Here is a 27,071-nt window from a genome sequence, read left to right as displayed (position 1 = left end):
CACATTACTGTGCAGGCGTTCCGGAGTCACATGCATGCCAGATCGGGAAAGGACGGCAGAATACCCGTCCCTATAAATTTAGAGTGCCCAATTATTTTTTTCCCAATTAAGGGGCAATTTAGCGTGGCCAATCCACCTAACCCTGCACATCTTTGGGTTGTGTAGGGGAGACCCACGCAGACACGGGGAGAATGTGCAAACTCCACACAGACAGTGACGCGGGGCTGGAATCGAACCCGGGTCCTCAGCGGCGTGAGCAGCAGTGCTAACCACTGCCCCACCTTGCCGCCCTTGACATGAAAGATCCTGATGAATTTTTCTTTTACAACAATCGATACGTGTCATGATCGCCATCAATGCGTCTCGCTTTATAAAATTCCAAATTTTGTTAATTGAATGGAAATTCCTTCAGCTGCCGTGGTGGGAATTGAACCCACGTCCCGCCCATCCGAGTGTTAGCCTGGCCCTCTGGATTGTCATAGAATCCCTACAGTGCAGCAGGAGGCCATAGACGCCCCGAAAGATCGCCCTATCTTCTCCCACCATCTCACCCTCGTCGCCCGGAACCCCACCTAACCTTTTGGACAATAAGGGGTAATTTATTACGGCCAATCCACCTAACCTGCACATCTTTGGACTGTGGGAGGAAACCGGAGCACCCGGAGGAAACCCACGCAGACACGGGGAGGATGTGCAGACTCCGCACAGGCAGTGACCCAAGGTCAGAATTGAACCTGGGACCCTGGCGTTGTGAGGCAGCAGGTGCTAACCACTGTGCCACCCCTTGTCCACTGACATGACCACTGCAGCACCATCTGCCCCTGTACGACTCCATTCAAACCAGGCAGGAGGCATCTTATTGAGAACAACGCCGTTCCTCTCGCCCAGCCCTAGACTGAGGGAGAACGAAGGCCTTCATGGCTGTTGTTTCCTGGACCCGACGTGGAATCGAGGCTTTCTGGTTTTTTTTCTCCAAGAAGACCAAGTCTTCGACTTGGATCCGAGTGGATCCTCGACTTTCTGACCAACAGACCACAATCAGTAAGAATGAACAACAACATCTCCTCCACAATAGTCCTCAACACCGGCGCCCCGCAAGGCTGCGTACTTGGCCCCCTACTCTACTCCCTGTACACACACTACTGCATGGCAAAACTTGGTTCCAACTCCATCTACAAGTTTGCTGACGATACGACCATAGTGGGCAGGATCTCGAATAACGATGAGTCCGAATACAGGAGGGAGATAGAGAATCTAGTGGAGTGGTGTAGCGACAACAATCTCTCCCTCAATGCCAGCAAAACTAAAGAGCTGGTAATTGACTTCAGGAAGCAAAGTACTGTACGCACCCCTGTCAGCATCAACGGGGCCGAGGTGGCGATGGTTAGCAGTTTCGAATTCTTAGGGGTGCACATCTCCAAAAATCTGTCCTGGTCCACCCACGTCGACGCTACCACCAAGAAAGCACAACAGCGCCTATACTTCCTCAGGAAACTAAGGAAATTCGGCATGTCCACATTAACCCTTACCAACGTTTACAGATGCACCATAGAAAGCATCCTATCTGGCTGCATCACAGCCTGGTATGGCAACTGCTCGGCCCAGGACTGCAAGAAACTTCAGAGTCGTGAATACAGCCCAGTCCATCACACAAACCTGCCTCCCATCCATTGACTCCATCTACACCTCCCGCTGCCTGGGGAAAGCGGGCAGCATAATCAAAGATCCCTCCCACCCGGCTTACTCACTCTTCCAACTTCTTCCATCGGGCAGGAGATAAGTCTGAGAACACGCACGAACAGACTCAAAAACAGCTTCTTCCCCGCTGTTACCAGACTCCTAAATGGCCCTCTTATGGACTGACCTGATTAACACTACACCCCGGGCAGCATGGTGGCGCAGTGGATTAGCCCTGTTGCCTCACGGCGCCAAGGTCCCAGGTTCGATCCCGGCTCTGGGTTACTGTGTGTGTGGAGTTTGCACATTCTCCCCGTGTCTGTGTGGGTTTCGCCCCCACAACACAAAGGTGTGCAGGGTAGGTGGATTGGCCACGCTAAATTGCCCCTTAATTGGAAAAAATGAATTGGGGACTCCAAATTTTTTTTTAAAACTACACCCCTGAATGCTTCACCCGATGCTGGTGCTTATGTAGTTACATTATGTACCTTGTGTTGCCCTATTATGTATTTTCTTTTATTTTCTTCCCATGTACTTAACGATCTGTTTGAGCTGCTCGCAGAAAAATACTTATCACTGTACCTCGGTACACGTGACAGTAAACAAATCCAATCCGTAGCTGTGGCTGGGGGGGGGGGGGGGGGGGGCGGGCGGCGAGAGACCTACCTGTCCACTCTCCAGGTCCAGAACGTGCACGATACCCTCGCTGGTGCCCACAACCGCCAGCCGGCCCGAGGGCGAGATACTGGCGCAGAGCGGGAGCGTTGGAGTCGTCATCAATTTGCTGAGAGAGTAAGTGGGAGAGGGGAGAAGAGAGGGAGGGAGGGGGAGTGAGTGAGGGAGAACGGGGAGAAGGGTTGGGGAAGGAAGGAGCAAAGGAGGGCAGGTCAGCAAGTGAAGACAAAATGATATACAGTCATACATCGCATCGGCGCTGGTCAAAAACATCCACCCATCACTGTATAACACTGGGGTACAGTACTGGTCTGTCACTGTATAACACTGGGGTACAGTACTGGTCTGTCACTGTATAACACTGGGGTACAGTACTGGTCTGTCACTGTATAACACTGGGGTACAGTACTGGTCTGTCACTGTATAACACTGGGGTACAGTACTGGTGGGGTCGGGTCTGTCACTGTATATCACTGGGGTACAGTACTGGTCTGTCACTGTATACTGTATAACACTGGGGTACAGTACTGGTGGGGACGGGTCTCACTGTATAACACTGGGGTACAGTACTGGTGGGGACGGGTCTCACTGTATAACACTGGGGTACAGTACTGGTGGGGACGGGTCTCGCTGTATAACACTGGGGTACAGACCTGGTGGGGACGGGTCTCACTGTATAACACTGGGGTAAAGTACTGGTCTGTCACTGTATAACACTGGGGTACAGTACTGGTGGGGACGGGTCGCACTGTATAACACTGGGGTACAGACCTGGTGGGGACGGGTCTCACTGTATAACACTGGGGTACAGTCTGGTCTGTCACTGTATAACACTGGGGTACAGTACTGGTCTGTCACTGTATAACACTGGGGTACAGTACTGGTGGGGACGGGTCTCACTGTATAACACTGGGGTACAGACCTGGTGGGGACAGGTCTCACTGTATAACACTGGGGTACAGACCTGGTGGGGACGGGTCTCACTGTATAACACTGGGGTACAGTACAGGTGGGGACGGGTCTCACTGTATAACACTGGGGTACAGTACTGGTCTGTCACTGTATAACACTTGGGTACAGTACTGGTGGGGACGGGTCTATCACTGTATATCACGGGTACAGTACTGGTGGGGACGGGTCTGTCACTGTATATCACGGGTACAGTACTGGTGGGGACGGGTCTGTCACTGTATATCACGGGTACAGTACTGGTGGGGACGGGTCTGTCACTGTATATCACAGGTACAGTACTGGTGGGGACGGGTCTGTCACTGTATATCACTGGGGTACAGTACTGGTCTGTCACTGTATAACACTGGGGTACAGTACTGATCTGTCACTGGATAACACTGGGGTATAGTACTGGTGGGGACGGGTCTCACTGTATAACACTGGGGTGCAGTACTGGCCTGTCACTGTATAACACTGGGGTACAGTACTGGTGGGGACGGGTCTCACTGTATAACACTGGGGTACAGTACTGGTCTGTCACTGTATAACACTGGGGTACAGTACTGGTGGGGACGGGTCGCACTGTATAACACTGGGGTACAGACCTGGTGGGGACGGGTCTCACTGTATAACACTGGGGTACAGTCTGGTCTGTCACTGTATAACACTGGGGTACAGTACTGGTCTGTCACTGTATAACACTGGGGTACAGACCTGGTGGGGACGGGTCTCACTGTATAACACTGGGGTACAGTACTGGTGGGGACGGGTCTCACTGTATAACACTGGGGTACAGTACTGGTCTGTCACTGTATAACACTTGGGTACAGTACTGGTGGGGACGGGTCTGTCACTGTATATCACGGGTACAGTACTGGTGGGGACGGGTCTGTCACTGTATATCACGGGTACAGTACTGGTGGGGACGGGTCTGTCACTGTATATCACAGGTGCAGTACTGGTGGGGACGGGTCTGTCACTGTATATCACTGGGGTACAGTACTGGTCTGTCACTGTATAACACTGGGGTACAGTACTGATCTGTCACTGGATAACACTGGGGTATAGTACTGGTGGGGACGGGTCTCACTGTATAACACTGGGGTACAGTACTGGCCTGTCACTGTATAACACTGGGGTACAGTACTGGTGGGGACGGGTCTCACTGTATAACACTGGGGTACAGTACTGGTCTGTCACTGTATAACACTGGGGTACAGTACTGATCTGTCACTGGATAACACTGGGGTATAGTACTGGTGGGGACGGGTCTCACTGTATAACACTGGGGTACAGTACTGGTGGGGACGGGTCTGTCACTGTATATCAGAGGTACAGTACTGGTGGGGACGCGTCTGTCACTGTATATCACAGGTACAGTACTGGTGGGGACGGGTCTGTCACTGTATATCACGGGTACAGTACTGGTGGGGACGGGTCTATCACTGTATATCACGGGTACAGTACTGGTGGGGACGGGTCTGTCACTGTATATCACAGGTACAGTACTGGTGGGGACGGGTCTGTCACTGTATATCACAGGTACAGTACTTGTGGGGACGCGTCTGTCACTGTATATCACGGGTACAGTACTGGTGGGGACGGGTCTGTCACTGTATATCACAGGTACAGTACTGGTGGGGACGGGTCTGTCACTGTATATCACAGGTACAGTACTGGTGGGGACGGGTCTGTCACTGTATATCACAGGTACAGTACTGGTGGGGACGCGTCTGTCACTGTATATCACAGGTACAGTACTGGTGGGGACGGGTCTGTCACTGTATATCACGGGTACAGTACTGGTGGGGACGGGTCTGTCACTGTATATCACGGGTACAGTACTGGTGGGGACGGGTCTGTCACTGTATATCACAGGTACAGTACTGGTGGGGACGGGTCTGTCACTGTATATCACGGGTACAGTACTGGTGGGGACGGGTCTGTCACTGTATATCACGGGTACAGTACTGGTGGGGACGGGTCTCACTGTATAACACTGGGGTACAGACCTGGTGGGGACGGGTCTCACTGTATAACACTGGGGTACAGTACTGGTCTGTCACTGTATAACACTGGGGTACAGTACTGGTGGGGACGGGTCTCACTGTATAACACTGGGGTACAGTACTGGTCTGTCACTGTATAACACCGGGGTACAGTACTGGTGGGGACGGGTCTCACTGTATAACACTGGGGTACAGACCTGGTGGGGACGGGTCTCACTGTATAACACTGGGGTACAGACCTGGTGGGGACGGGTCTCACTGTATAACACTGGGGTACAGTACTGGTCTGTCACTGTATAACACTGGGGTACAGTACTGGTGGGGACGAGTCTGTCACTGTATATCACAGGTACAGTACTGGTGGGGACGGGTGTCACTGTATATCACGGGTACAGTACTGGTGGGGACGGGTCTGTCACTGTATATCACGGGTACAGTACTGGTGGGGACGGGTCTGTCACTGTATATCACTGGGGTACAGTACTGGTCTGTCACTGTATAACACTGGGGTACAGTACTGATCTGTCACTGGATAACACTGGGGTATAGTACTGGTGGGGACGGGTCTCACTGTATAACACTGGGGTACAGTACTGGCCTGTCACTGTATAACACTGGGGTACAGTACTGGTGGGGACGGGTCTCACTGTATAACACTGGGGTACAGTACTGGTCTGTCACTGGATAACACTGGGGTATAGTACTGGTGGGGACGGGTCTCACTGTATAACACTGGGGTACAGTACTGGCCTGTCACTGTATAACACTGGGGTACAGTACTGGTGGGGACGGGTCTCACTGTATAACACTGGGGTACAGTACTGGTCTGTCACTGTATAACACTGGGGTACAGTACTGGTGGGGACGGGTCTGTCACTGTATATCACGGGTACAGTACTGGTGGGGACGGGTGTCACTGTATATCACGGGTACAGTACTGGTGGGGACGGGTCTGTCACTGTATATCACAGGTACAGTACTGGTGGGGACGGGTCTGTCACTGTATATCACGGGTACAGTACTGGTGGGGACGGGTCTGTCACTGTATATCACAGGTACAGTACTGGTGGGGACGGGTCTGTCACTGTATATCACGGGTACAGTACTGGTGGGGACGGGTCTGTCACTGTATATCAGAGGTACAGTACTGGTGGGGACGCGTCTGTCACTGTATATCACGGGTACAGTACTGGTGGGGACGGGTCTGTCACTGTATATCACAGGTACAGTACTGGTGGGGACGGGTCTGTCACTGTATATCACAGGTACAGTACTGGTGGGGACGGGCCTGTCACTGTATATCACAGGTACAGTACTGGTGGGGACGGGTCTGTCACTGTATATCACGGGTACAGTACTGGTGGGGACGCGTCTGTCACTGTATATCACAGGTACAGTACTGGTGGGGACCGGTCTGTCACTGTATATCACGGGTACAGTACTGGTGGGGACGGGTCTGTCACTGTATATCACGGGTACAGTACTGGTGGGGACGGGTCTGTCACTGTATATCACAGGTACAGTACTGGTGCGGACGGGTCTGTCACTGTATATCACAGGTACAGTACTGGTGGGGACGCGTCTGTCACTGTATATCACGGGTACAGTACTGGTGGGGACGGGTCTGTCACTGTATATCACAGGTACAGTACTGGTGGGGACGGGTCTGTCACTGTATATCACAGGTACAGTACTGGTGGGGACGGGTCTGTCACTGTATATCACAGGTACAGTACTGGTGGGGACGGGTCTGTCACTGTATATCACGGGTACAGTACTGGTGGGGACGGGTCTGTCACTGTATATCACGGGTACAGTACTGGTGGGGACGGGTCTGTCACTGTATATCACGGGTACAGTACTGGTGGGGACGGGTCTGTCACTGTATATCACGGGTACAGTACTGGTGGGGACGGGTCTGTCACTGTATATCACAGGTACAGTACTGGTGGGGACGGGTCTGTCACTGTATATCAGAGGTACAGTACTGGTGGGGACGGGTCTGTCACTGTATATCACAGGTACAGTACTGGTGGGGACGGGTCTGTCACTGTATATCACGGGTACAGTACTGGTGGGGACGGGTCTGTCACTGTATATCAGAGGTACAGTACTGGTGGGGACGCGTCTGTCACTGTATATCACAGGTACAGTACTGGTGGGGACGGGTCTGTCACTGTATATCACGGGTACAGTACTGGTGGGGACGGGTCTGTCACTGTATATCACGGGTACAGTACTGGTGGGGACGGGTCTGTCACTGTATATCACAGGTACAGTACTGGTGGGGACGGGTCTGTCACTGTATATCACGGGTACAGTACTGGTGGGGACGGGTCTGTCACTGTATATCACAGGTACAGTACTGGTGGGGACGCGTCTGTCACTGTATATCACGGGTACAGTACTGGTGGGGACGGGTCTGTCACTGTATATCACAGGTACAGTACTGGTGGGGACGGGTCTGTCACTGTATATCACAGGTACAGTACTGGTGGGGACGGGTCTGTCACTGTATATCACAGGTACAGTACTGGTGGGGACGGGTCTGTCACTGTATATCACAGGTACAGTACTGGTGGGGACGGGTCTGTCACTGTATATCACAGGTACAGTACTGGTGGGGACACGTCTGTCACTGTATATCACGGGTACAGTACTGGTGGGGACGGGTCTGTCACTGTATATCACAGGTACAGTACTGGTGGGGACGGGTCTGTCACTGTATATCACAGGTACAGTACTGGTGGGGACGGGTCTGTCACTGTATATCACAGGTACAGTACTGGTGGGGACGGGTCTGTCACTGTATATCACAGGTACAGTACTGGTGGGGACGGGTCTGTCACTGTATATCACAGGTACAGTACTGGTGGGGACGGGTCTGTCACTGTATATCACGGGTACAGTACTGGTGGGGACGGGTCTGTCACTGTATATCACGGGTACAGTACTGGTGGGGACGGGTCTGTCACTGTATATCACAGGTACAGTACTGGTGGGGACGGGTCTGTCACTGTATATCACAGGTACAGTACTGGTGGGGACGGGTCTGTCACTGTATATCACAGGTACAGTACTGGTGGGGACGGGTCTGTCACTGTATATCACAGGTACAGTACTGGTGGGGACGGGTCTGTCACTGTATATCACGGGTACAGTACTGGTGGGGACGGGTCTGTCACTGTATATCAGAGGTACAGTACTGGTGGGGACGCGTCTGTCACTGTATATCACAGGTACAGTACTGGTGGGGACGGGTCTGTCACTGTATATCACGGGTACAGTACTGGTGGGGACGGGTCTGTCACTGTATATCACGGGTACAGTACTGGTGGGGACGGGTCTGTCACTGTATATCACAGGTACAGTACTGGTGGGGACGGGTCTGTCACTGTATATCACGGGTACAGTACTGGTGGGGACGGGTCTGTCACTGTATATCACAGGTACAGTACTGGTGGGGACGCGTCTGTCACTGTATATCACGGGTACAGTACTGGTGGGGACGGGTCTGTCACTGTATAGCACAGGTACAGTACTGGTGGGGACGGGTCTGTCACTGTATATGACTGGGAAAAAAAACATCCACCCATTCTAATCCCAGTTTCCAACACGGCCCATAGCCTTGTATCCCCTTGGATCCCAAGTGCACATCTAAATATTTCTTAAATGTAATGAGTGTTCCAGACTCCCACCCACCCTTCAGGTGAAAAAGTTTTTCCTCACATTCCCTCCAAATGAAATGAAATGAAAATCGCTTATTGTCACAAGTAGGCTTCAAACGAAGTTACTGTGAAAAGCCCCTAGTCGCCACATTCCGGCGCCTGTTCGGGGAGGCTGGTACGGGAATTGAACCGTGCTGCTGGCCTGCCTTGGTCTGCTTTCAAAGCCAGCGATTTAGCCCAGTGCGCTAAACCAGCCCCTGCCCCTTACCTTAAATCTATGCCGCCTGGCCGTTGATCCCTCCACCAAGGGGAAGGGTTTCTCCCTGCCTTCTCTATCTACGCCCCTCACAGTTATGTACATCTCAGTCATGTCCCCCCTCACTCTCCTCTGCTCCGAGCAAAGTTATCTCGGAATCTTCCACCCAGCCGTTATTCCTGGCACATCAGACTTGTCCCAGGGAAGGCCTTTCGAGAGTATTGGGCGGGGGTATGGTCGGGAGGTTTGGCTGACAATTGCTCCAAAAAAATGAAAGGCGGTTTCTGCCTCTCTGCTCCTGTGCATTCGAGGCCGTTCAGAGAAGTTTCACGGGGCCGATTCCTGGGACGAATGGGGTTTTGTCCGATGGGGAAAGGTTGAGCCGGTCGGGGCCTGCACCCATTGGAGTTTAGAAAGAACCACAGGAGATCTTATTGAAACGGATCAGATTCTGAGCGGGGGGTTGACAGGGTGCATGCTGGGAGGATGTTTCCCCCCTCGTTTGTGGCGTTTAAGGGGCATCTTGACAAATACATGAATAGGATGGGAACAGAGGGATACGGACCCCAGAAGTGCAGAAGATTTTAGTTCAGACGGGCAGCATGGTCGCCGCAGGCTTGGAGGGCCGAAGGGCCTGTTCCTGTGCTGTACTTTCATCATAGATCATAGAATTTACAGTGCAGAAGGAGGCCATTCGGCCCATCGAGTCTGCACCAGCTCTTGGAAAGAGCACCCTACCCAAGGTCAACACCGCCACCCCATCCCCATAACCCCACCCAACACTAAGGGCAATTTTGGACACTAAGGGCAATTTATCATGGCCAATCCACCTAACATGCACATCTTTGGACTGTGGGAGGAAACCGGAGCACCCGGAGGAAACCCACGCACACACGGGGAGGATGTGCAGACTCCGCCCAGACAGTGACCCAAGCCGGAATCGAACCTGGGACCCTGGAGCTGTGAAGCAATTGTGCTATCCACAAGGCTACCGTGCTGCCCCACTTCTCTTTGTTCTTTGTTGTTCTCGTTGAGGGAATCGAGAACTGGGGGAGCAAGTCTCAGTTTGAAAGTGAGGGGGGGTCTCCCATTGAAGACGGAGATGAGGAGAAACTTTTCTCTCTCGGAGGGAGGTCAGTCTGTGAAATCCTCTCCCCCAGAGAAGCAGCGGAGGCTGCGGGTCACTGAATATGTTCCAGGCCCGAGTTAGCGAGAGTTCTGATCGATCAGGCAGTCAGGGGTTATGGAGGAGGGACAGGCAGCAAAGTGGAGTTGAGCGTATGGCTGGGGGGGGGGGGGCTAGACGGGAACACGTGGTTGTGGCCATGGCGATGCAGTGGTTAGCACTGCTGCCTCATGGTACCAAGGTTCCAGGTTCAATCCCGGCCCCGGGTCACTGTCCGTGTGGTGTTTGCACATTCTCCCCGTGTCTGCGTGGGTTTCACCCCCACAACCCAAAGATGTGCAGGTCAGTTGGATTGGCCACGCTAAATTGCCCCTTAATTGGAAATAAAAATAACTGGGTACTCTAAATTTTAAAACAGAAAAAAGGTTACAATGCAATCAGTCGTGATCTTATCGCATGCCGGAGCAGGTTAAAGGGGCCGAGTGGCCTGTACTCCATTCTCCTAATCCTTGTGTTCACGCTACTCAATCCGTCATGGTTTGGAACACCCCTATTAAATATCCCCTCACCCTCCTCTGCTCGAAGGGGAACCACCCCAACTTCCCCACTCTCATCAGAGGGACCTACTTTTTTTTCTTAAAACAAATTTAGAGTACCCAATTATTTATTTATTTTCCAATTAAGGGGCACTTTAGCGAGGCCAATCCACATAACCAGCACATCTTTGGGTTGTGGGGGCGAAACCCACGCAGACACGGGGAGAATGTGCAAACTCCACACGGACTGTGACCCAGAGCCGGGATCAAACCCGGGTCCTCAGCGCTGCAGTCCCTGTGCTAACCACTGCGCCACCATGCTGCCCTCTCCGAGGACCCTTCTAGTTCATCATCCTCTGCACCCTACCCAAGGCCCCAGAAATATTTCCTGAAGTGCTGTACTCAGAATTGAGTGCAAGACCCCCAGAGGCCTCCCCTAAAACCCCTCCTTCACTCTAACTAGTCGCAACCCGGCCCCCCCCCTTCCCCTCCACCCATAACCCCAGACACCCCGGGCCTACCCCACCCACACACCCTGCCTCCCACCCCCCCCTCACCCCCACCCATAACCCCAGACACCCCGGGCCTACCCCACCCACACACCCTGCCTCCCACCCCCCCCTCACCCCCACCCATAACCCCAGACACCCCGGGCCTACCCCACCCCAATACCCTGCCTCCCGCCCCCCCCTCACCCCCACCCGTAACCCCAGACACCCCAGGCCTACTCCACCCCAACACCCTGCCTCCCGCCCCCCCCCCATAACCCCAGATACCCCAGGCCTACCCCACCCCAACACCCTGCCTCCTGCCCCCCCCCCATAACCCCAGACACCCCAGGCCTACCCCACCCCAACACCCTGCCTCCCGCCCCCCCCCCCCATAACCCCAGACACCCCGGGCCTACCCCACCCCAACACCCTGCCTCCCGCCCCCCTCACCCCCACCCTACCACCACAGCCCAATCCAAGAGCACCGACAAGAAAAAAAAAAAAGCAGAAAGCCGTTCACCCCTCAGCCCTCGCCAAAGCCTGCGGCTTGTTGGTCCACTGGACGAGGCGGAATCCTCCAGGCGCCTTCTCGGCCAGGGGGTGGCCACCATCGCCCAGCAGCCTCCGGGCCTGCGCGCAGACCGGCGACGAGTCGGACTGGTTCAGGGCCTGCTGCCAGAACAGGATAGGGTCCCGGGAAAGGACAGACAGGTTGGTGGTGATGAAGTCCCGGTAAGGGCCGACCTCCGGGAGGGGCCGCTGGCTCCCGGTGCCGCTGGAGGTTGCAGCGTCTGGAAGACAAGAGAGATTTTTATTTTTTTAATTTTGTTTTAAAAACAAGTTGCTGGGCAACCTGTGCACGAAAAATGGCGTCAACCTCAACGCCATTGGCCAACAAAGTTCAGCACCAAGCGCCTGCCCACAAAGCAACACAGGGCGGCACGGCGGCACAGTGGTTAGCACTGCTGCCTCACAGCACCAGGAACCAGGTTCGATTCCGGCCTTGGGTGACTGTGTTTGCACATTCTCCCCGTATCTGCGTTTCCTCCGGGTGCTCCGGTTTCCTCCCACAATCCAATGAGTGCAGGTTAGGTGGATTGGCCATGATAAATTGCCCCTTAGTGTTTAACGATGTGCAGGTCAGGTGGGGTTATTGGTTTACGGGGTTAGGGCAGGGGCTGGGCCTCGGTGGGGAGCTCTTTCAGAGGGTCGGTGCAGACTCGATGGGCCGAATGCCCGCCTTCCGCACGGCAGGGATTCTATGATTCACTCCCCCCTCCTCTCCCTGTGACCCATAACCCCATCTAACCTTTGAGCAATTCAGGCAACCACTGGACACTAAGGGGCAATTTATCGTGGCCAATCCACCTGACCCGCACATCTTTGGACTGTGGGGGGAAACCGGAGCACCCGGAGGAAACCCACGCAGACACGGGGAGAACGTGCAGGCTCCGCACACAGTCACCCAAGCCGGGAATTGAACCTGGGACCCTGGCACGGTGAGGCAGCAGTGCTAACCACTGTGCCACCCTGTCGCCCCTAGAGTTTTACAGCACAGAAGGAGGCCCTTCAGCCCATCGCACCAGTGCCAGCCATCAAGCACCTACCTGTTGTAGCCATCTGGGATGACCATGTTCAGCATATAAAATGGACACTCGCAGAGCATACAGGGAAAAATGGACAATGCAAAGTAACAAGCAGGCACAGAGCGTGAATGTGTATTTAGAAGACAGGCTGCAGACGGAACCAAAACTCTTGGCCGATTAGCACATTGATGGTCCATCTCCGATAAACAGACTGGTGCTCAGGTAGCCAACACCGTCCCAGACATTCCGGCGCCGCTACCTCAGCAAAAAGATACAAACAAAGCAAGGCCAACGGCCACTTAGGACACGCCCAGCCATCAAGGCACCCACCCCTTTATTGGCTCAGATCGACGGCGGTGATCGAAGGAACCCCCTGCCACGTGTTCGCTCTCTTGGAATCGGCTCTCAACTGGAAAGACCCCTCCAACCTGCATCACCAGAAGCAAATAAGTTCAAGTTCAACGCTTGCTACCAGACGGACGACCTTAGCTGTACTCCGAACCCAACAGCCTCAGATCCGAACAGCGGCCACTGTCCCTCTGACCTGAGCGGGCTCCCGAAGTTAAGTATAGGTGTTAGTGATAGACATAGTGTTATTGTGCATGAGTAAACCATACTATGTGTAAATAAAGTAGTATTGACTTTGAACTAACTAACTGGTGTATTGGCTCTTTGATCGATATTCGGTTGAACCTTGTGGCGGTATCGAGAGATACCTGGCGACTCTGAAAGCTTATTCATAATTAAGATTAAGAAAGGCGACCTTATTATCCGCCATATTTATAGCCACTACAAGATAGCAACACTGTTCCATTTCCCAGCACTCGGTCCGGAAGCCTTGACTGGCATGGCGTTCCCAGCGCTCATCCAAATGCTTCTTAAAATGGGCTGATCCTCGACCTCAGGCCCATTTTCTCACCATATCCCCGCCATACCCCTCAATGCCTTTTCACGCCTCAAAATCTATCCGGCTGCGTATTGACTGAGCACCCACGGCCCTCTGCAGTGGAGAATTCCCAAGATTCTCCAGCCTCCGCCTGAGGCAATGTCTCCTCACCTCAGTCCTAAATGGCCTGTGCCTTATCCTTTTTCAAAAAAATTTAATGAAATGAAAATGAAATGAAAATCGCTTATTGTCACAAGTAGGCTTCAAATGAAGTTACTGTGAAAAGCCCCTAGTCGCCACATTCCGGCACCTGTTCGGGGAGGCTGGTACGGGAATTGAACCGTGCTGCTGGCCTGCCTTGGTCTGCTTTAAAAGCCAGCGATTTAGCCCAGTGCTAAACCAGCCCCTTTAGAGCACCCAATTCTTTTTTTTTTTCCCAATTAAGGGGTAATTTAGCGTGGCCAATCCACCTAGCCTGCACGTCTTTGGGTTGTGGGGGCGAAACCCACGCAGACACGGGGAGAACGGGGAGCAGGGGCTGTTTAGCACAGGGCTAAATCGTTGGCTTTGAAAGCACACCAAGGCAGGCCAGCAGCACGGTTCAATTCCTGTACCGGCCTCCCCGAACAGGAGCCGGAATCATAGAATATACAGTGCAGAAGGAGGCCATTCGGCCCATCGAGTCTGCACCGGCTCTTGGAAAGAGCACCCTACCCAAGGTCCACACCGCCACCCTATCCCCATAACCCAGTAACCCCACCCAACACGAAGGGCAATTTATCATGGCCAGACCACCTAACCTGCACATCTTTGGACTGTGGGAGGAAACCGGAGCACCCGGAGGAAACCCACGCACACACGGGGCGGATGTGCAGACTCCGCACAGACAGTGACCCAAGTCAGGAATCGAACCTGGGACCCTGGAGCTGTGAAGCAATTGTGCTATCCACAATGCTACCGTGCTGCCCACGGGAATGTGGCGACTAGGGGCTTTTCACAGTAACTTCATTGAAGCCTACTTGTGACAATAAGCGATTTTTATTTCATTTCAATGTGCAAACTCCACACAGACAGTGACCCAGAGCCGGGATCGAACCTGGGACCTCAGCGCCGTGAGGCAGCATCCTGCGCCTTATCCTGAGACCGTGTCCCTTGGGTCTAGACCCCCCCCACCCCACCCCCTCCCCTCCCTCATCTTCCTGCGGACTGCCCATAGCCCTGCAGCTCACAGCTGATCCAGGTACTTTTTTTTTTTTTAATATATAAAAAGAGTTTAGGGTCTCTGCCTCCACCACCAACCCAGACAGCGAATTCCAGGCACCCACTCCCCCTCCGAGTGAAAGTTTTTCCTCATGCCCTCTCCAATCCTTCTGCCACTCAGCGTGAATCTATGACCTCTGGTTGTTGAACTCTCTGCCAAGAGAAACGGGTTATAGAACATACAGTGCAGAAGGAGGCCATTCGGCCCATCATGTCTGCACCGACCCACTTAAGCCCTCACTTCCACCCTATCCCCGTAACCCAATAACCCCTCCTAACCTTTTTGGTCACTAAGGGCAATTTATCACGGCCAATCCACCTAACCTGCACATCTTTGGACTGTGGGAGGAAACCAGAGCACCCGGAGGAAACCCACGCACACACGGGGAGGATGTGCAGACTCCGCACAGACAGTGACCCAAGCCGGAATCGAACCCGGGACCCTGGAGCCGTGAAGCCACAGTGCTAACCACGTGTGCTACCGTGCAGTTCCTCTTGTCCCCTCTATCTCTACCCTCACAATTCGGTAAACCTCAATCATGTCACACCTCAGCCGTCTCTGTTCCATGGAAAACACCCCAACTTCTCCGATCTTTCCTCGGATGGGTGGGTTGGGAGGGGGTGGAGGAGGGGGGGGGGCTGGGGTGGAGGAGGGGGGGGGCTGGGGTGGAGGAGGGGGGGCTGGGGTGGAGGAGGAGGGGGGTTTGTGATGGAGGCGGAGGGGGGTTTGGGGTGGAAGAGGAGGAGGGGGGGTTTGGGGTGGAGATGGGAGGAGGGGGGGTTTGGGGTGGAGATGGGAGGAGGGGGGGTTTGGGGTGGAGATGGGAGGAGGGGGGGTTTGGGGAGGAGGAGGAGGGGGGTTTGGGAAGGAGGAGGAGGGGGGTTTGGGAAGGAGGAGGAGGGGGTTTGGGAAGGAGGAGGAGGGGGGTTTGGGGAGGAGGAGGAGGGGGGTTTGGGGAGGAGGAGGGGGGTTTGGGGAGGAGGAGGGGGGTTTGGGGAGGAGGAGGAGGGGGTTTTGGGTGGAGGAGGGAGGTTTTGGGTGGAGGAGGGAGGTTTTGGGTGGAGGAGGGAGGTTTTGGGTGGAGGAGGGGGGTTTTGGGTGGAGGAGGGGGGTTTTGGGGTGGAGGAGGGGGGTTTTGGGGTGGAGGAGGGGGGTTTTGGGGTGGAGGAGGGGGGTTTTGGGGTGGAGGTGGTGTGGGAGGGGGGATACGGCAACTCATAAGCGGGGACAGTTTAGAAGAGACACGTGGGGTGAGGGGGAGGGTTTAAGGCCAGGACTCACGGTAGAGATTGAAGGCTGCAACCAGCTGTGGGAGCAGTCCGAGCCGCAGGTGCAATGTTGAGAAACGCAGGTTGGTGAGGAGCGAGCCGAGGCGGGAAACCTCTCCAGAGAGGATCTGTAACGAGAGAGAAAAATCAAACGGGAATCCAGGTGACCCAAACAGCAGAGGCCAAATCACAACAGCTCTCCGCGGAGAACCAGTTCACACTCCCCACAGTGTGTCACACAGCGCTGCTCCGAGCTGGCGAGGAAGCTGCGGTGGGACGAGGGCGGGGTGGGGAAGGACCCAGTTAGCGTGGAGCATGTTGGTACCAGCGACATGGGCAGGACAAAGGAGGTGCTGCAGAATCAGCACAAGGACCCAGGCACCAAATTAAGCAGAACCTCAACGGTCATGAACTCTGGATTCATTCCTGGCTTGGGCCACTGTCTGTGCGGAGTCTGCACGTTCCCCCCCGTGTCTGTGTGGGTTTCCTCCGGGTGCCCCGGTTTCCTCCCACAAGTCCCGAAAGACGTGCTGTTGGGTGAATTGGACATTCTGAATTCTCCCTCTGTGACCCGGACAGGCTCCGGAATGTGGCGACTGGGGGATTTTCACAGTAACTTCATTGCAGCGTTAATGTAAGCCTACTTGTGACAATAAAGAGTATTATAAGATAGACAGGAAAGTAAGTTGTGAAGAGGACATAAGAGGGCTACCAAAATATACAGATGGGTTACATGAGTGGGCAAAGATCTGACATACAGAGTATAATATGAAAGTGTCCATTTTGGCAGCAGGAATAAAAGAGATTATTTAAATATTGAGAGATTGCAGAGCTCGGAGGTGCAGAGGGGTCTGGGTGTCTTAGCGAATGAATTACAAACGGCTAGTGTACAAGTACAGTAAGTAACCAGGAAAGCTAATACAGAATGCTATTGTTTGTTGTGTGTACTGTGTTTCATGTACTCTTCTTATTGGACACACCCCACGCACTCTCCTTTTTATAAATTTAGAGTACCCAATTCATTTTTCCAATTAAGGGGCAATTTAGCGTGGCCAATCCACCGACCCTGCATATCTTTGGGTTGTGGGGGCGAAACCCACGCAGACACGGGGAGAATGTGCAAACTCCACACGGACAGTGACCCAGAGCCGGGATCGAACCTGGGACCTCGGCGCCGTGAGGCAGCAGGGCTAACCCACTGCACCACCGTGCTGCCCTCCCACGCACTCTCCTTATTGTACACCCCATGTGTCTCACGTACACTCTCCTTATTGTACACACCCCACAGTTTCACATAGGTTACATAGAGCATACAGTGCAGGAGGCGGCCATTCGGCCCATCAAGTCTGCACCGACCCACTTAAGCCCTCACTTCCACCCTATCCCCGTAACCCAATAACCCCTCACCTTTTTGGACACTAAGGGCAATTTTGGACACTAAGGGCAATTTATCAAGGCCAATCCACCTAACCTGCACGTCTTTGGACTGTGGGAGGAAACCGGAGCACCCGGAGGAAACCCACGCACACACGGGGAGCATGTGCAGACTCCACACAGGCAGTGACCCAAGCCGGGAATCGAACCTGGGACCCTGGCGCGGTGAAGCCACAGTGCTAATCACTTGTGCTACCGTGCTGCCCCAAACATGTACACGCTCCTCATTGTACATACCCCCAGTGTCTCACGTACACTCTCCTCATTGTACACACCCCAGTGTCTCATGTACACTCTCCTTATTGTACATACCCCAGTGTCTCACGTACACTCTCCTCATTGTACACACCCCAGTGTCTCACGTACACTCTCACTATTGTACACCCCTAATGTCTCAAATACTCTCTTCATTGAACGCACGCCCCAGTATCTTGTATACACTCTCCCTGGTGTATATAGCCCAGTGCTTTAGCCTACATAGAATCATAGAATCCCTACAGCGCAGAAGGAAGCCATTCGGCCCATTGAGTTTGCGCTGACCCTCAGAATGAGCTACCCACTTATACTCCCCCATCCACCCAGTCCTATCCCTTTAATCCCATAACCTTAACTACACATCCCTGGACACTCAGGGCAATTTACTATGGAGAATCCACCTAACCCGCATATCTTTGGGCTGTGGGAGGAAACCTTTGCAGACACGGGAGAAAGTGCAAACTCCACACAGACAATGACCCATGGCCGGAATTGAACCCGGGTCTCTGGCGCTGTGAGGCAGCAGTGCTAACCAGGAAAGCTAATAGACCCGTTATGGTTTATTGTATAATAATAATCGTTATTGTCACAAGTAGGCTTACATTAACACTGCAATGAAGTTACTGTGAAAAACGTACAGACAGTGACCCAAGCAGGAATCCACCATGTCTCACATGGGGATCTCATAGAGACTTATAGGGGATCTCACAGACTCATAAAATTCTAACAGGACTAGACAGGGTAGATACAGGGAGGATGTTCCCGATGGTGGATGTGTCCAGAACCAGGGGTCACAGTCTGAGGATTCAGGGTAAACCATTTCAGACAGAGATAAGGAGACATTTCTTCTCACAAAGTGCGGTGAGCCTGTGGAATTCACTACCACAGGAAGTAGTTGATGCTAAAACATTGAATGTATTCAAGAGGCGGCTGGATACAGCACCTTAAAAAAAATTTAGAATACCCAATTCGTTTTTTCCCAATAAGGGGTAATTTAACGTGGCCAATCCACCTACTCTGCACATCTTTGGGTTGTGGGGGTGAAACCCACGCAAACACGGGGAGAATGTGCAAACTCCACACGGACAGTGACCCAGAGCCGGGATCGAAAACTGGGGACCTCAGTGCCGTGAGGCAGCAGTGCTAACCCACTGCGCCACCGTGCTGCCCTCAGATATAGCACTTGGGGAGAATGGGATCAAAGGCTATGGGGAGAAAGCAGGATTGGGCTATTGAGTTGGATGATCAGCCATGATCGTGATGAATGGCGGAGCAGGCTTGAAGGCCCAAAAGGCCTCCTCCTGCTCCCATCTTCTACGTATCTATATGCATCTATACTCTTCTTACAGTACATACCCCAGCATCTCTCATTATTGTACAAATACCAGTCTCTCATCTAGTCTCAAGTGGACACACAAAACAATGTTATGGGCGAGGTGTTTTCATAACTCCAAAATGTATCATATGGAGTTCAACCAACCTCTCCTTTAATGGATTTGTTGCTTTTCCGAGCACACAGCTTTTTCCCAGGTGTGGGATTACAATTATGGGACATGTGGGTTTTTAAACACAAAACACTGTTTATTCCATGAACTCAACTTAACATCTTAAATAAACATTGACTCTCTTAACACCCCTTACTTCAAAGATAACTGAGAAAATATTGCAACAGTAAATAATTCCTTAAAATGTTCCTTCAAACTTCCAAGAGACTTAACACCTTTAAACAAATCACATCAGGTTAAAGGCTTTACTTTAAATCACCCAAATGATCCAGAGATAGTCATTCATGGCAGAGATCCAGCTCACTGCAAACACAGACACACACCCAGCTCTTTTCCTCCAAACTTGCAGCTCTCTGGAAACACACAGTCACACGCAAGCTGCTTTTTCCAACTGCAAAACAAAATGGCTGACCTGACCTCAGCTCCACCCACTCTCTGACATCACTGTTTTCTTAAAGGTACATTGCTTAAACATCCATGTCTTAAAGGTACTCTCACATGACAACAGCATCTTGCGTGTTCTCAGCTTGAAGGGGATCAGGGGTTACGGGGAGAAGGCAGGAGAATGGGGATGAGAAAAATATCAGCCGTGATTGAATGGAGCAGCAGACTCGATGGGCCAAGTGGCCTAATTCTGCTCCTACGTCTTATGGACTGTGACTAATGGCTTGTAGATGTACTCACATTACTACAACACTAACACCTCCTTCTTTTCACCCGCCTTTCACATGCACACCCACTAATGTCTACTTGTGTACTAGCTCTCCCACAATTGCACACTATCCAACACACCACAATTCTGGACTGGGGGAAAGCTCATACCAGGTGCTGCGGGAGGTCACCAAGTGTCTCGGGGTCACAGTCAGTGAATCTTCTGTTCTCCTCAGGGTCCGTCAGTCTCCAGAGATGAACTGTTGGCAATGGGGACGAAATAAAAGAATATTGTCAACGCTGAATATGAGATCTGAAACCATCAGGAGGTGGATTGGGGGATACGGGGGAGGCGGTGGGATTGGGGATACGGGGGAGGCGGTGGGATTGGGGGATACGGGGGGAGGCGGTGGGATTGGGGGATACGGGGGGAGGCGGTGGGATTGGGGGGAGACGGGGGGAGGCGGTGGGATTGGGGGAGACGGGGGGAGGCGGTGGGATTGGGGGATACGGGGGAGGCGGTGGGATTGGGGGATACGGGGGAGGCGGTGGGATTGGGGGATACGGGGGAGGCGGTGGGATTGGGGGATACGGGGGGAGGCGGTGGGATTGGGGGATACGGGGGGAGGCGGTGGGATTGGGGGATACGGGGGAGGCGGTGGGATTGGGGGATACGAGGGAGGCGGTGGGATTGAGGGATACGGGGGAGGCGGTGGGATTGGGGGATACGGGGGGAGGCGGTGGGATTGGGGGATACGGGGGGAGGCGGTGGGATTGGGGGATACGGGGGAGGCGGTGGGATTGGGGGATACGGGGGAGGCGGTGGGATTGGGGGAGACGGTGGGATTGGGGGAGACGGGGGGAGGCGGTGGGATTGGGGGATACGGGGGGAGGCGGTGGGATTGGGGGATACGGGGGAGGCGGTGGGATTGAGGGATACGGGGGAGGCGGTGGGATTGAGGGATACGGTGGGGGGGTGGGATTGGGGGATACGGGGGAGGCGGTGGGATTGGGGGATACGGGGGAGGCGGTGGGATTGGGGGATACGGGGGGGATTGGGGGAGACGGGGGGGATTGAGGGAGACGGGGGGGATTGAGGGAGACGGGGGGGATTGAGGGAGACGGGGGGGGATTGAGGGAGACGGGGGGGATTGAGGGAGACGGGGGGGGATTGAGGGAGACGGGGGGGATTGAGGGAGACGGGGGGATTGAGGGAGACGGGGGGGATTGAGGGAGACGGGGGGATTGAGGGAGACGGGGGGGATTGAGGGAGACGGTGTGATTGAGGGATGGGGGAGTCGGTGTGATTGAGGGATACGGGGGAAACGGTGGGATTGAGGGATTGGGGAGACGGTGGAATTGAGGGATACGGGAGAGACGGTGGGATTGAGGGATAGGGGGAGACGGTGGGATTGAGGGAGACGGTGGGATTGAGGGATACGGGGGAGACGGTGGGATTGAGGGATACGGGGGATTAAGGGATACGGGGGAGACGGTGGGATTGAGGGATACGGGGGAGACGGTGGGATTGAGGGATACGGGGGATTAAGGGATACGGAGGAGACGGTGGGATTGAGGGATACGGGGGAGACGGTGGGATTGAGGGATAGGGGAGACGATGTGATTGAGGGAAACGGGGGAAACAGTGGGATTGGGGAGACGGTGGGATTGAGCGATACGGGAGAATTGAGGTATACGGGGGAAACGGTGGGATTGAGGGATACGGGGAGACTGTGGGATTGAGGAGATGGTAGAATTGAGGGATACGGGGAGACGGTGGGATTGAGGGATACGGGGGGAGACGGTGGGATTGAGGGATAGGGGGAGACGGTGGGATTGAGGGATGGGGGGAGACGGTGGGATTGAGGGATGGGGGAGACGGTGGGATTGAGGGATACGTGGGAGACGGTGGGATTGAGGGATACGGGGGAATTGAGGTATACGGGGGAAACGGTGGGATTGAGGGATACGGGGACACTGTGGGATTGAGGAGATGGTAGAATTGAGGGATACGGGGAGACGGTGGAATTGAGGGATACGGGAGAGACGGTGGGATTGAGGTATACGGGGGAGACGGTGGGATTGAGGGATACGGGGGAGGACGGTGGGATTGGGGGATACGGGGGAGACGGTGGGATTGGGGGATACGGGGGAGACGGTGGGATTGAGGGATACGGGGGAAACGGTGGGATTGAGGGATACGGGGGAAACGGTGGGATTGAGGGATGCGGGGGAAACGGTGGGATTGAGGGATGCGGGGGAAACGGTGGGATTGAGGGATGCGAGGGAAACGGTGGATTGAGGGATGCGGGGGAAACGGTGGGATTGAGGGATTGGGGAGACGGTGGGATTGAGGGATACGGAGGGAAACGGTGGGATTGAGGGATACGGGGGGGGGAGACGGTGGGATTGAGGGAGACGGTGGGATTGAGGGATACGGGGGAGACGGTGGGATTGAAGGATACGGGGGAGACGGTGGGATTGAGGGATACGGAAGAGACGGCGGGATTGAGGGATACGGGGGAGACGGCGGGATTGAGGGATACGGGGGGAGACAGCGGGATTGAGGGATACGGCGGAGACGGCGGGATTGAGGGATACGGGGGGAGACGGTGGGATTGAGGGATAGGGGGAGACGGTGGGATTGAGGGATACGGGTGAGACGGTGGGATGAGGGATACGGGTGAGACGGTGGATTGAGGGATACGGGGGAGACGGTGGGATTGAGGGATTGGGGAGACGGTGGGATTGAGGGATTGGGGAGACGGTGGGATTGAGGGATAGGGGGAGACGGTGGGATTGAGGGATACGGGTGAGACGGTGGATTGGGGGGATACGGGGGAGACGGTGGGATTGGGGGATACGGGGGGAGACGGCGGGATGAAGGGAGATGGGGAGACGGTGGATGGAGGGATACGGGGGGGGAGACGGTAGATTGAGGGATACGGGTGAGACGGTAGATGGAGGGATACGGGGGGAGACGGTGGGATTGATGGATACGGGGGAGACGGTGGGATGGAGGGATACGGTGGATTGAGGGATGGGCGAGATGGAGGGATTGTGGGATACGGGGAGACGGTGGACTGAGGGGATGGGGAGATGGTGGATTGAGGGATGAGGGAAATGGTGGGATTGTGGGATACGGGGAGACGGTGGACTGAGGGATGGGGAGATGGTGGATTGAGGGATGGGGGAAATGGTGGGGTTAAAAGATACGGGGGAGACGGTGGGGATTGAGGTATACGGGAAAACGGTGGGATTGAGGGATACGTAGAGGAGTTGGGATTGGGGGGAATGAGCGATATTGGATGAGATGGGGTTGAAGGAGATTGAGAGAAGGCAGATTAATGGATGAGGTTTGCAATCTCCCCCTGTTGAGAACACACACACCCACCGCGGAACGTCCTTTCTTCAAACGCGGCACCAGAGACTGGATATTCAGCTTGGTGGCCCCTCCGGCGGCCTGCCAACCACACCGTTACCAATGGGTCAACACCGCTGCACTTTCTTCCAGGGTTCACTGGCTCCTAATCAGGAGCAGGGAGCTTTGGATAAGTCCAAACGCCTCAGAGCCTAACCTCGGGGCACCCAGCTCAAATGACCTCCTCAGGTCAGATGGGCTCTTCCTGTTCCTTTTCGGGCTCAGTAAAGTTATAACCACCCCTGTGACCGTGGGTTTGAGTCCCCACCATTTCTGATCGTGGCCTTAACTCCACCTTCCAGCCCGTCTCCCCCGATTACCCCCGCTTCCCTCGTCGATCAGAACTCTTAACTCGGGCCTTGAATATATTCGGCGACCCGCAGCCTCCGCTGCTTCTCGGGGCGGGGGGGGGGGGGGGGGGGGGGGATCCACAGACTGACCTCCCTCTGAGAGAAGAAATTCCTCCTCATCCCCGTCGTCAATGGGAGACCCCCCTCATTTTTAAACTGTGCCCCTCCCACAGCTCTCGATCCCGCCCCCTCACGAGGGGGGGGAAACATCCTCCCAGCATGCACCCTATCACCCCCCCCCCCCCCCCCCCCCTCCCCCCCCCCCCTCAGAATCTGATCCGTTTCAATAAGATCTCCTCTGGTTCTTTCTAAACCGCAATGGGTACCGGCCCCGACCGGCTCAACCTTTCCCCATCGGACAAACCCCCTCCATCCCGGGAATCGGCCCCGTGAACCTTCTCTGAACGGCCTCCGATGCCGGTACGTCCCTCCTCAGGTAAGGAGACCAGAACTGTGCCCAGTGCCCCGGGGTGAGGCCTCACCAAGGGCCTGAAGGAAAAACTTGCCTAACTTTCATCCCCCAACCACCCCACCCCCCCCCCCCCTTTGCGATAAAGACAGACGTTCGATTTGCCGCCCCAATCATTGGCTGTACCTGCAGACTAACTTTTTTGTGATGGATGCACAAGGACATCCAGATCCCTCTGCAGTGAGCCCCCATAATCCTGGGTTGACACTCACGATGCCCGTATTGTTGGGGGTGGGGGATGCACTGTTGGAGCGGCCCCCCCCCTCTGCCCTCACGGGTGGAGGCCAGAGTGTCCAGGGCCACAACTGGAAGAAAAGCGAAAGGCGGAAGTAGGGTTGGAAACCCCCCCCGGGTTCCTGGGATCTGTGGAGAGCGACGGAAGGGGCATCTTGACAAATACTTGAATGGGATGGGTTGAGGGATATGGACCCCGGAGGTGGAGACGGTTTTTAGGTTAGATGGGGGTTGGCGGGAAGGGGGCAATGCTGTGGGCCGGGAAATGCACTCACCTGCCAGGAAGAGATGGACCTGCTGCTCCTGGCTGCTGTCCCTCAGGTACCTGTGCTGCACGGCCACCCGCAGAAGAGCGTTGGCGAGGCGCAGGCGCGAGCTAGGCGACTCTGCGGGGGCCCAGACCCCCATGATACTGTCGACAGAAAGGAGAGGGCGAGGGAGGGAGAAGGAGGGGGGGGCGAGGGAGAAGGAGGGGGGGGCGAGGGAGAAGGAGGGGGGGGCGAGGGAGAAGGAGGGGGGGCGAGGGAGAAGGAGGGGGGGGCGAGGGGAGAAGGAGGGGGGGCGAGGGAGAAGGAGGGGGGGCGAGGGAGAAGGAGGGGGGGCGAGGGAGAAGGAGGGGGGGCGAGGGAGAAGGAGGGGGCGAGGGAGAAGGAGGGGGGCGAGGGAGAAGGAGGGGGGCGAGGGAGAAGGAGGGGGGCGAGGGAGAAGGAGGGGGGCGAGGGAGAAGGAGGGGGGCGAGGGAGAGGAGGGGGGCGAGGGAGGGGGGCGCGAGGGGGAGGGGGGGCGAGGGAGGGGGGGCGAGGGAGGGGGGCGAGGGAGGGGGGGCGAGGGAGGGGGCGAGGGAGGGGGGCGAGGGAGGGGGGCGAGGGAGGGGGGCGAGGGGGAGAGGGGCGTGGGAGGGGGGAGAGGGGCGTGGGAGGGGGGGAGAGGGCGTGGGAGGGGGGAGAGGGGCGTGGGAGGGGGAGAGGGGCGTGGAGGGGGGGAGAGGGGCGAGGGAGGGGGCAGAGGGTCGAGGGAGGGGCAGAGGGTCGAGGGAGGGGGGCAGAGGGTCGAGGGAGGGGGCAGAGGGTCGAGGGAGGGGGCAGAGGGTCGAGGGAGGGGGCAGAGGGTCGAGGGAGGGGGCAGAGGGTCGAGGGAGGGGGCAGAGGGTCGAGGGAGGGGGCAGAGGGTCGAGGGAGGGGGCAGAGGGTCGAGGGAGGGGGCAGAGGGTCGAGGGAGGGGGCAGAGGGTCGAGGGAGGGGGCAGAGGGTCGAGGGAGGGGGGCAGAGGGTCGAGGGAGGGGGCAGAGGGGTCGAGGGAGGGGGGCAGAGGGTCGAGGGAGGGGGCAGAGGGGTCGAGGGAGGGGGCAGAGGGTCGAGGGAGGGGGCAGAGGGTCGAGGGAGGGGGCAGAGGGTCGAGGGAGGGGGCAGAGGGTCGAGGAGGGGGAAGAGGGTCGAGGGAGGGGGCAGAGGGTCGAGGGAGGGGGCAGAGGGTCGAGGGAGGGGGAAGAGGGTCGAGGGAGGGGGAAGAGGGTCGAGGGAGGGGGAAGAGGGTCGAGGGAGGGGGAAGAGGGCGAGGGAGGGGAAGAGGGGCGAGGGAGGGGAAGAGGGGGAAGAGAGGGGAGAAGGAGAGGAGAGAGGGGAGAAGGAGAGGAGAGAGGGGGGAGGAAGGAGAGGAGAGAGGGGGAGAAGGAGAGGCGAGAGGGGGAGAAGGAGAGGCGAGAGGGGGAGGAAATGAGAGGGGGGAGAAGGAGAAGAGAGGGTGGGAGAAGGAGAAGAGAGAGGAGACAAGAGGGAGAAATGGAAAGAGGGGGAGAGAAGGAGAAAATAAAAGGTAAGGAGAAAGGGGGAGAAGGAAGAAAAGAGGAAGAGGGAGAAGTGGAGGGAGGCGGAGATGGACAGAGACAGAATGTTAATAAAATGTCCAGAAGATCAACATCTTGGTGAGGAAGCTCCCTCACCTCTTTGGACCCTTAATTCCACAATTCTGCCCCCCACCCCCTCTCTATTTGAAGCAGCATTCCCAAGGCTCATTTCTCCCTCCCACCTTTTCCCTCATTTGGTCCATCGCCAGGTCATGCGAATGGGGAGCAGGAGTAGGCCATTCGGCCCTTTGAGCCTGCTGCACTGTTCAATAAGGCCTGCTTGCTTGCGGCTTTAACTGTCTCCGCCTATGCCCGCCACCGCCCCCCACCCCACTGTCGCTCTCTTTAACTCGGGCCTTGAATATATCCAGTGACCCGCAGCCTCCGCTGCCTCTCTGGGGTGAAGTGCACTCCACAGACTGAGCACGTAAATTATATTTATTTGCCTCACTTGGCAGCTCCCGAACGCTGACTTTCTGATTCAGGTCCCAGGACCCTCTGCACCACAGCATTCTGCAA

The 27,071-nt window shown here is 55.5% G+C and overlaps 2 protein-coding genes across 2 annotated transcripts in view; both read right to left on the bottom strand.

Moving 5' to 3' along the window:
- The window catches only part of LOC140417922 (uncharacterized), a 54,709-nt gene extending 29,592 nt beyond the window's left edge, over window positions 1-25,117 (bottom strand). The window contains exons 1-2 of the mRNA XM_072501354.1: window positions 24,985-25,117; window positions 20,407-20,495 (exon numbers count right to left, since the gene is read on the bottom strand). Coding sequence (XP_072357455.1) covers window positions 20,407-20,495; window positions 24,985-25,117 — 222 coding nt within the window. The remainder of the gene's footprint in view (window positions 1-20,406; window positions 20,496-24,984) is intronic.
- LOC140419812 (telomerase protein component 1-like) overlaps window positions 24,985-27,071 on the bottom strand; it is a 53,879-nt gene continuing 51,792 nt past the window's right edge. The window contains exon 14 of the mRNA XM_072503826.1: window positions 24,985-25,121. The gene's annotated coding sequence lies outside the window, so the exon portion shown is untranslated. The remainder of the gene's footprint in view (window positions 25,122-27,071) is intronic.

The sequence above is a fragment of the Scyliorhinus torazame genome, chromosome 5 (genome assembly GCF_047496885.1).
Source record: "Scyliorhinus torazame isolate Kashiwa2021f chromosome 5, sScyTor2.1, whole genome shotgun sequence".
NCBI lineage: Eukaryota > Metazoa > Chordata > Chondrichthyes > Carcharhiniformes > Scyliorhinidae > Scyliorhinus > Scyliorhinus torazame.
Note: the sequence above shows the minus strand (reverse complement) of the source record. Positions and strands in the feature narration are given on the sequence as shown.